This window comes from Dendrobium catenatum, unplaced genomic scaffold (assembly GCF_001605985.2).
Source record: "Dendrobium catenatum unplaced genomic scaffold, ASM160598v2 fragScaff_scaffold_370, whole genome shotgun sequence".
Classification (NCBI taxonomy): Eukaryota; Viridiplantae; Streptophyta; class Magnoliopsida; order Asparagales; family Orchidaceae; genus Dendrobium; species Dendrobium catenatum.
In genome coordinates this window covers 1,617,988-1,629,071 of record NW_021318832.1, presented here as the reverse complement: position 1 = coordinate 1,629,071, position 11,084 = coordinate 1,617,988, and the positions used below count along the sequence as shown (strand labels likewise).

The 11,084-nt window shown below is 39.1% G+C and overlaps 1 protein-coding gene across 1 annotated transcript; it reads right to left on the bottom strand.

Annotated features, from left to right (window-relative positions):
• Window positions 1-8,624: 8,624 nt before the first annotated feature.
• Window positions 8,625-10,185, bottom strand: LOC110107379 (probable inactive receptor kinase At4g23740). Its single transcript, XM_028693847.1, has 2 exons — window positions 10,144-10,185; window positions 8,625-9,269 (listed from the first exon to the last, which is right to left on the bottom strand). The coding sequence occupies exons 1-2, from the start codon at window positions 10,183-10,185 to the stop codon at window positions 8,625-8,627; spliced, it is 687 nt and encodes a 228-aa protein (XP_028549680.1).
• Between the last annotated feature and the right edge of the window lie 899 nt (window positions 10,186-11,084).

Genomic DNA, 11,084 nt, shown 5'->3' with positions numbered 1-11,084 from the left:
AAACAGTCCCTACATTCAAATTTCCCTCTCAAACCCTCAAAAAGCTTCCTAAAAAGCTCCCGCACGGTGTGCGGCTCGCTCGGCATCCCAGCGGGCAGAGATTTCTCCGCCCAGTTCGCGCTGGAAGATCCACCTTGTCCGCAAGGTGGAAAGACGACACCCTCAATTCCTTCTTCATCACAAACAGTAAGAACTTGAAGAGTTCGGTCCTTACACCTGTGCCACAGCATATACCTCTCGTCACATCTGAAACAAAGCCCTTTTGCCCTCTTCTCCTACAATTCTGTCTCAGTGAGCTTCTTGAAGTTATCCCCACTCCCTCCTACTTGCTTCTCCCTGGTGGTCTTATTAATGTTGACTGATGCAGGCCCCTTGGGTGCTAAAAGAGTGGTCGTAGTCTTGTAAGAGCCTCCTGAGCTGCTGCTCCTGGCTCCCTTCTCCAGATTATTCTATTTTTCTACTTGTTGTGCCAACTTCATTACCTCCTCCAAGTCACTAGGCATCAGAACTTTCACTACCGCTTGGATCTCTGCCTTCAACCCCTTCATGAAGTTCCCCTCCAATACGATATCTGATAATCGCTCCACCCTACTAGCCAGGTGCTCGAACCGCTCATGGTAGTCTGCTACTGATCCCTCCTGCACCATAGCAAAGAACTGCTCATAGAAATCTCCTCCCCGGTCGGTTTGAAAACGTTCTATTATGCAGTTTTTGAATTTTCTCCAATTTTTTATAGGCCTCATCTGATCTCTCCACTGATACCACGACAAGGATTTTGCTTCCAAGCACAATCCGACTGCGGTCAGCTTCTCCTCCTTCGTCAGTCCATTGACGGCGAAGTATCGCTCCACCTTGTAAATCCACCCATACGCATCTTCTCCTTCGAATATGGGCATCTTCAACTTCCTCATCCTTTGGTCGCCCCCATTACCCCGGATTATTCCATAGTTTCCCCTCTCCCAAGTGCTAGGTGCACCCCATGTTTCCCGGTCTTCCCTTGCTCTACCATAGCCCAAACCCCCTTCGAAATCCCCCCTTATGTCTTCAAAATCAGCACCTCGACAACCATAGTATCTCTCCTGGCGTTCCTCATATCCTCCTCTTTCTTCCATCTGGACAGGCTCCAGATGGGGTCTTCTTCCTTCTCCTTCCACGATCTCCACCTCATTTTCCTCCCTACGAATTTCAGAATTTGTACTTTTTCCCTCCATTCTTTTTGCCATAGAAGCTGACGTTTGGTTCTGGATTTCTAATATCTTTTTCATCATGTCTCGTAGATCTGCAACTTGCCCTTCCATGGAGGAAATCCTTTCCTCCACCATCGTTTTAATTTGATTCATCTTCTCTTCAAGTCTTTCGTCTAGATCATCCACCTTTTTGGCCACCATCACAATCCTGAGTTTGTAAAATCACAAATTCTGGATTTGGAACTTCAAAAACAGCAATTCCCCTTCCTTCCGGGCAATTAATCAATGCTGAAATTTGCCGAAATCAGCCCTCCACCGGTCCCACGACTTGCTCTGATACCAATTTGATATGAAACACTTGTAGTTTTTAAGTTTTTCCTATCAATCTTTGGAAAACAACAAAAATCTTCACAAAAGTCCACACAAAAACCACAAAAACAGTAGATAACTTGTATGATTTGATGAAAGGAACATGAAAAATAGCAAGATACACTTGATCCTCCATTCGAGAGGAGGATCGATCTCTCCCAAATCTCTAGACGCCGCTAGAGCCCAAAGAAAACCTAAATCTAAGAGATCTCAAATTTCAGCCAAATTCAAGATGCCCAAAACCCTAGAAAAACAAACTATTTAATGCATACAAATCAAAAGGAAATCCCTAAACAGTCCCTACATTCAAATTTCCCTCTCAAAACCATAAAAAAAGCTTCCTAAAAAGCTCCCGCACGGTGTGCGGCTTGCTCGGTATCCCAGCGGGCAGAGATTTCTCCGCCCAGTTCGCCGGTCCCTCACGGACCGGCTGGACCGGTCCACTGGACCGGTCTAACAGCTTCTTGGTGATCCAAGAAGCTTTGACATCTTTCTAGTAGGTGTAAACTCCCAAAAGAAATAGAAGAAATAGAGAGAAAGAGAGAAAACTAGAAATTATTCATTCTAGGCTAAGTCTTTAAGAATAGAGATGATTTATAATACTTAGGTAGACCAATATGTTACTAAAGAACCGGTCTACCTAAAATAAGAAAAAAAAATACTAGACTAGTGTTTTATTACATATGTGGGACCACTTATCATTTATATTGTCAAAACTATGTTGTTGTTATTTGTGGGTCGTGGAATGTTTATGTTCCTTCTTCTTTGGTAGGCTTTCATAGTTGTTGGTTCTACCGTCACATTTGTAGCCCATGCTTTGCATCTAGATTGTACAATTTTCGGATCTAATATAATATGTTGATGTCAAACACTCACATCGCCATGAAAAACAATATTGTCCTCAAGGTTGAAAGAATGGAAAAATAAAGAGAGGTTGCAAAATTTTCCTATATGGCATCATCTAGTAATTTAATTTTCATTACAATAAAACTTGACTAAGAAGTTGTAAAAAATATAGAAGCAAAAAAAAAAACATAGAGAAATTCATAGTGAACATCATGAATAATTTTATGAACATTTTAAGAATGTATCCTAACTTGTTGTGAGGCAGAACAAAAATGAAGTTTGAAAAAAAAATCTACATAATTCATCTAAAAATTCATGCACAATTGGAATAAGAAATTTATCTTTAATGGTGAGTATATTAAATGCTCTAGAATTAATGCAAAAATGCCAATTACTATCCTATTTTTGAACAAGCAATATCAAAATGCCAAAAGGGCTAGGATTATGACAAATAATGCCAGAGTGTAGCATTTTAGAAATTAATTGTTCCATAGCATCCTTTTAAAAAGGTGGATAATGATAAAGATGTATGTTAACTGGTTGAGATAAAGATGAAAGATTAATGCGATGGTCAATAGTAAAAGGTTGGCGTAAACCTTATGGTGGCTGAAGCAAATGTTGAGATTGTTTGAGTAAGGTAGAATTGGATAATTGTAGATGATGTGTAAGAAAGAGAGATCTATCGGAAAAGGTGGCGGCTGTGAAGAAGGGATTTGGCTGGCGGAACCAAGGATGCCAACCAAAGAGGAAGTATCTTGATGGAGGGGAGTATGTGGATCTTCAATACACAAACTATCAAGTTTCTTGTCTATGGAATCCATTAAAGCATGGACTTGTCGAAGGGATGAGCTAATAAAAGCAAATTGTACATCGGCTTTTTAAAAATGTGGATAATGATAAGGATGTATGCTAACTGGTTGAGATAAAGATGGAAGATAAATATGATGGTCAATAATAAAACGTTAAGGTAAACCTTGTAGTGGCTGAAACAAATGTTGAGATAATTTGAGCAAGGTAAAATTGGATAATGGTAGATGATGTGTAAGAAAAGAGAGACCAATCGTAGAAGGTGGCAGCTATGAAGAAGGGATTCGACAGGCGGAACCAAATATGCCAGCGAAAGAGGAAGTATCTTGATGGAGTAGAGTATGTGGATCGTCAATACACAAACTATCAAGTTTCTTGTCTATGGAATCCATTAAAGCATGGATTTGTTGGAGGGATGAGCCAATAAAAGCAAATTGAACATCGGCTTTTTGTAAAGATTTTTGTATTTCTAAGAATTATAATTCTTGATTGTTTTACATCGTCCGGATGGCTTCCGCCAAATTAGCATTTTTCATGTTGAGAGCTCTTTGGTGGCTTCTGAAAAATGGATAAATGATGTGATTCTTGATAACAAGAACTGATACCGAATGCGTTTTTGAAAGAATCTAAAGGTTTGAATTCATTGCAATGGAAAGAAATGGGATTCAATAGGTCGTAGATGATAGAAGAAGAGAAACAGAAGTTCCGAGCAGCTGAAATCAACAGCTGAAAGAAAGGTTCGAAGCTCTTGCATTGGGCGATGTCTGGTCAGGGAAAGGGCGATTGTTCTTGTCAACAGCTATTCTTAGTGGGTCGTTCTTGATTGAGCCTTATAGAAAGACTCCTACATTTTGTCGGAGTGTACTAATACTCCTCGGTACACCACGATCATATATAATTTATGCAACTTATAAAGACTTCTCTCTTGTATGTCAAATGGCTACACTAGCATAAACAGGACTATTCTTTTACTTTCCCATCCATTGCTTCATGGTAGGATGTATTAGTCATTTGCTATATGATAGTGCACCTATTAACTGCTGACCTTATTGGCTAGGGCTTGCTCCCTCTATGAACCATAGAGACCTTTATGATTACCTAGTGTGGGATCCGAAAATTCCATAATGTGCCCCGGCCTCTCCACGCCATCGGCCTCTTTTTCTTTTATGTGTAATGACGACAGAGAGTTTTAACAAGCTTAAGTTTTGGGTGAATTTTCAGAAGGCAAATTGGGTTTTAGATAAGACACAACCCAGAGATTTCACCCTCATTTTGTGAGGACTTTTTTATCTGAGTTTTGGTTTCCTATAGACGCAAGCCCCTATAGTTAATTACCTCCTTCTGATAACAAGAGAGAACTTTCGATTAAGGCTAGTCGTTAAAGAGGTCGCATAGGTAGTAAACTTTGATGTATAATAGCAACGGTTTTTAGTGTTTGAATTTGGGATATGAACTTTGGAGTTTGAGATTTAAAGTTTATCACCGTAAACTTAGAACTGGTGATGGGGAGAATGAAAACGAGCCGGATCAAGATTCCATGGTTCGTCATCCCGGACTGTCATGATCCCTGGTCTACTTAGTCAAAGGATGTAGTCGACCCAAACTGACAGAAGGTACGTTATCGGCAGCCATGGGTTGTTTCGTCCAAGAATACCTTATAGACCTAAGTTGATGTTTATTTAAGGGGATAGATTTAAATCCACCTTAGCTAACAGAGGGCTTTATGCCTATCAAAATATACCCTATGATTCATTGCTCTAGGGTTTGACGCCGTTAGGAAACATATGGACTTTGGCCGTGACCGTAATATAATGGTACCATTTTGTGGCAAAACCACCCGATCAGATGGCACGTGCCACGTCCCTGCTGGTAAGAGACTATTTGAGAATAAATCTTAGCGATACACCTAATACACATTCCCTCTTTGTGAGCTAAGGTTAATTTCAAATTTATCACCCTGATAAAGAGTTGTGGAAGATGTATGAATTTTAGCTTTAAGTTTTTTAAGTGATGAATTTTATTTTGGGGGTTTAGACTTTTATTAATTTGAGATTTAATCCCTCCGATTGAGATTTCTGATTAACACGACCATCATCGAGGTGATGTTAAGGTCACTTGTATTTTCGTAAGATTTTGAGAGGCATTTTGTACTTCAAGTCATGTCGACTCAAGTCCTTTCGAGGAGAATGAAACTTAAATATTTGACTCATGCAGCATTCTCGAATCGTTGGATTTGGAACTCAAATGTGACGATTGGAGCACATGTGAGCTAGATTTATTTTGAAAAAAGAATGCTACATTAATGAACATTTGACCCAGCGCAGCATTCTCGAAAATTTGTATTTGTAACTTTAACACATTTGTTGGAGACTTGGAGCACATATAGGGTGTGTTATAATTTATAAATTGAGGTTATTATAAGGATATAGCATTCTATTCGTTATTACGAGTGTTGCGGATCCTGTGGCTTTATATGTTGTTTGCTGCTTCTTACCGATGAGTTATTCAGTAGTTTGGAGAGTTGCCAGTTTGGGAGTTTGTACATAAACTAGATTAGTAAAAACATTGATTCTTGTGTTTTATATTTCATGTATTAATTAGATTAACTAATTGGGTTTTAAATTTATTTAACTCATTAGTTTTAAATTTGATATGTTTAAATGTACTTTAAAAATCATTTGATTATTTAGATTAAATGGATTGTTGAATTATTTAAACATGAGTTTAAACTTAATTGAAAGCTGTGCTGATTTTTAGATTCATCTTCCCTTCCATTAGTAGAAATAAAATATGCATTTACATGCAAGATAATTGAATGGAAGGTTTTTACAACTAAAGGAGCCGCTTCTAATCTTAGGAAAGAACTCTCCGTTGAAAAAGCAGAGTATTTAACATTCATCGCTCAGTTTAGGGCATCTCCAACCGAAAATCTCATTTTTCACTCCAAAATGCAGTGGAATCGAAAAAATGACGTGATTCATCTCCAATCGAACGCCATTTTGCTCCGTAACCATTGTTCGTGCCTTTCTTCCGCAAGTTCGGTAGAGACCGTTGAGACCAACAAAATGGCGCAGATGAACAGTGCAACGGCAATATTGGCGTCTCACTGTTCATCCGCGATCAAATGACGTCAAAAATGGCAGTCGGTTGGAGCAAAGCAAGAACGGCAAACAAGTGTTTGCCGTTCCATTGGAGTTGCCCTTAAACAAAAAATTATTCTCATACTAGTGTGCAACACTGAAATAAAATCTAGATAGCTGTATTTAAATCAGCATGGCCTCCTTCGGTTTTAAGATTCAATCATAATCCTTTATTCACACACACACACAAAAAGATACTCATCTTCCAAGCAATAACGTGGATTTTTTCACACTCAAAAGCACAGGTATCATGAATGGCCTGCAGAATAAAATCTACGCCTATCAAAGGCACAAAAAATAAACAGCCTGGCAGGCCCAGCCCAGCGCTAAAATTTCAGTTCTAGCTAGAAAAAAAAAAATACAAATCCCAGAATATTTGAACTAACCACATAAGGTATGTGACAAGCATACAGATAATCAATTCAATATCGAAAATTGCACTTCAGATAACTTTCCCTTCTTTTTCTCAAGAGAAAACAAACTGCAGAGCTCAAGTTTAACGATCAAGACCAGTATCAACAATGGATTGAGATCTAAATCAAGACAACTTCCTTAGCCTATATAGAAACAACGAAATCCAATCGGGAATAACCTGCGCTGCAAGATGTCGGGGGATCCTTCTGCAGATCCTTCAATTCCTTCAAGATTCGCTTGGAAGCCATGGCCGAAGACCTAATTACAGTCCCACCAACTTTCAAATCGGTAATAGTTATGAAGAGCAACGTCGAAAGGAAACTAAAAGGAAAGGATTGAGCTTGAGAGTAAAAAGGTGGAACCTGTAACTCTCCCAATGCGCGAAAACTCGGAGTGAGACAGAGCGTTAACCCAATGGAGGAAACAAATATATATATATATATATATATATATATATATATATATTAATGAAATTATGCAAATCTTAATTTGAGTTAAAGTGATTTAAATTAAATAAAAAATTGTTGATTTGAGTTTGACGTATCATATAATTTAGGGCTAAATAAAATAGTTGGATATTAAATAATTAGATGTTATTTTGAATTGAATATAACTAAATTTGAATTCACTTTTAAAATTTAATGGCATTCATGATCTATTAATTAAGACTTAAATGATAATTAAAATTTAAAAAAATGTGTCTTTTTTAAGTTTAGAAGTAAAAATATGCATGCAATAATAATTATAATTTTTAAAATTATATAATTCTATAATATCTTCTATATTAATTAGATATTGTATGCATTTCAAGTCTATAAACTATTTTAAACGAAGCTTAAATCAACCGATTCAAGTCAAGTTGTTCTTCTTAGTTTCATGTTTTCTATCTTATAAAAAAAAACTAATCTCAAGTAGGTGATCGCTTTCTAAGAATTCATCCCAACCTGCGAAAAAGCATAGAATAGGCGACTTAATACAACCGAATATTCTTATCGAACTACACAACTAGTATATTTTCTCCGGATCAAGCTACACAACTATTAGATTTTCTCTTATTTTATCATAAATAGGGGGGGATAAGAATACTACTATAATAAGTCATGTATTATCTAATTATCATTTACTCGCTCTTAGAGGCAAATGCCCACCATACAAAATTTCTTTCCCTTCAAAAGGGTACTTTACTATCAAATAGCAAGCTTGATTTTCATTTATTAAAAAAAACCTATTTTTTAATCATTCTCAAAATAAATTAAATAACTTTGAGATCCATTTTAATTAAATTTTGATAATGATATGATTAGCATGCAAAAGATGGTACAAAGATCTCATAACATTTTACTAAGATTACAAAATTACTCTCCACAATGACAAAGTATTCAAAAAAAAAAAAAAAAACACCAAAATATAGCTTATAAATTATCTGAAGTTTATAGGGGAAAAAATACCAGCAAACCTTACCTAAGGATGAATTATTCTGTGCAGATACAAGACGGAACGAACCATCCGGTTTATCTCTATGAACAATGAACTGTGTTTTTATTGTTCATGTTGTGCTTTTACTGTTCACAGAGACAAAATCGAACAGTTCTTTCCATCCGGTGTCCGCACAGAATAATTTCTCCTGCCTAAACCAGATAGATATTACCCAACAATGGATATTGAGCCTGCCAATGCTCAGGAATTCCAGAACAAGGTAGGTAAGATTACATCGACAGCTTACCAAATAAAACATTTGCAAGGCGCATGAAGGAAACCACACGAATCTGATCAGAAAAATACTCTTTCTGCTGCCACCCAAGAATGAAGAAATCAGAACTGAATGCTACACGATAATGAATGAACTCAGAGAGGAGCTCCATCAATCCTCTAACATTTCCTCCGCTGAAGGCCGGCTTCCGCTATCAAGCTTCTTTGCATCCTCGATCATTCTTACAACATCCATCATCTTCGGACGCTGCTCCGGCATCCTTGCAACGCACGCCATTGCGATTCGAAGCAGCTCAACCATCTCCTCCTCTATGTTAGAGTATCTCATGAGCTGTAAATCAAACACCTCGGCAGTCCATTCCTCTCGGACGACAGAACTAACCCAGCGAACCAGGTGAATCACCTCATCGCTTCCTCCAGTTTTCTGGATGGGAGACTTGCCGGTGAGGAGTTCGAGAACAAGGACGCCAAAGCTGTATACATCCGAGGCTTGTGAAGCTTTCCGAGTATCAACCACCTCAGGGGCGTGATAACCGGCAATGCGCGACCAAGGAGGGATGGGTAGGTTTACTATTGTGGCTAGGCCAAGGTCTGAAACACAGCCGTAGTTGTGGTTGTTGAGGAAGACATTGGAAGATTTTATGTTTCCATGGACCAGTTTGCCGGCTTGCTGTAAGTGGATGTGAGCAACGCCTCTTGCAACTCCGAGGGCTATGCGGAACCTGGTTTCCCAGTCTAGTTGTGCTCTGTCTTCCCCTTGCTTTCCTGTGGAGATATGTAGGAGGCAGGGTGAATACTATAACAATGAATGATGTAGCAATTAGATGAGAATTTAGTCAAAATTTCCCTCTTAAACTTGAAATGATAAAATGCTAGTAGCTTATACTCATGCTTTTGAGTTCCGCAGCAACATCAGATGGATTGAGATCAAAGGTTTGAGCGTTGCAATGCTCCAAACTGGTGTCGCGGCATTCCGAGGTGGATTGAACAATTTTTTTTCGTTATTCTCAAGGGCGGCATCCCTTGGTAGTATATACTTGACTTTCTCTTGTGTTTTGAGTATAAGACCACTGTAGGATAAAAGAAAGGTAAGGAGAAAGTGATAGAGAAGAGAGATTGTACTTATTTTTCTCATTTTCATAGTACATTTCTTGATATAGTGTGCCTGTGATTTTTTCTAGATTTTGAGTTTTTCCACGTTACATCATTGTGTGCTTTTATTTCTGCTACTTTTACTTTCTTGTTTGTTTTGTCGCATGGTTTACTTCCTTTCATCCCCAAACATTACGACACACCGCATAAGTTAAACAGCACGAATTAGCCTAAAACAGCCCAATTTTACTGGTTTAGATCACCCCAAATCTGATGCAGTGCAGGATAGCTAAATAAGTTCGGCGGCACACTTGGTTTTCTCTAACTAACTTTTACTCTCCACTACCTAGTATACTTTTCTGCTGTCAGCTCTTTTTAAAGTATTTTACAGCTTTTAATATATAGAAAATAGATAGTAAAAACAGGGAAATACAAATAGGTGAATTGTAGAGAAGAGAAACAGCTTTTGGTTATCTTCTACACACAGTTTTCTCAAGGGAGAATACAATATACAGAGGTATTTCCTGCTACCTTTTCCTGTGTTCGTTTGCTATTGTTGTGCTTATTCTTCCAGGTACCAAAACGATCCTGTACAAGGCAACAGTTGGTATCAGAGCCATTTCTGGAAGACAATGACGGACAGGGGCAAAGAACCGGTGCGGGAAGAAGTTCGCACCATGGATGCACTATGGGCGAATCAGGAACAGTTGAATCGGAAGATTGATGACTTAGCGGCCGACGTTCAGCGGCTGGCTGTTGCGATGCGCCAGGGGTTCAATCCCTATGCGGCGAGAGATCCACCCCTTTTTAATCGAGAGGAAATGCCTGCGAATAGGATTCCTCCTCGAAGACGATTTGCTAATGGCAATCAAGGCAGGCGTGCTCCGGCGTATCAAGTTGACGTGGTTGATTCGGAGGATGAGACGCCTCCGCGCAGGCGCGGCTTCGACAGGAGACATTTCAGTGAAGAAGAGACTGAGGAGGATTGGGAGGCGGTTCGGCGTCGACCCAGAACAGTAAATCACTTCACCCATCACCCAGGCGAATTCAAGGTTAAGCTGGACATCCCGTTTTTTGACGGGCATTTGCATATTGAAGACTATCTTGATTGGGAGAAATCGGTTGAGAACTTTTTTGATTACATGGAGATTGCCCCTGATAAACAAGTGAAATATGTGGCCTGCCGGTTGAAAAGCGGCGCTAGTGCATGGTGGGAGCAGACCTTGCAGATGAGGCGGAAGGAAGGTAGAGGCCGTATTAACACTTGGGGCCGGATGAAACAGTTGTTACGGGCTCAGTTTCTACCCACTGATTATGAGCAGATTCTCTACATGAGATATCAGCATTGTATGCAAGGTTCGCGCACTGTCAGTGAATATACAGAGGAGTTCAATCGACTGAGCGCTCAGAATGATTTGCAAGAATCGGGTACACAACTGGTTGCCCGCTATATTGGAGGTCTCAAGGACAGCATTCAAGACAAATTAGAGCTGAACTCCGTATGGACAATGCCGCAGGC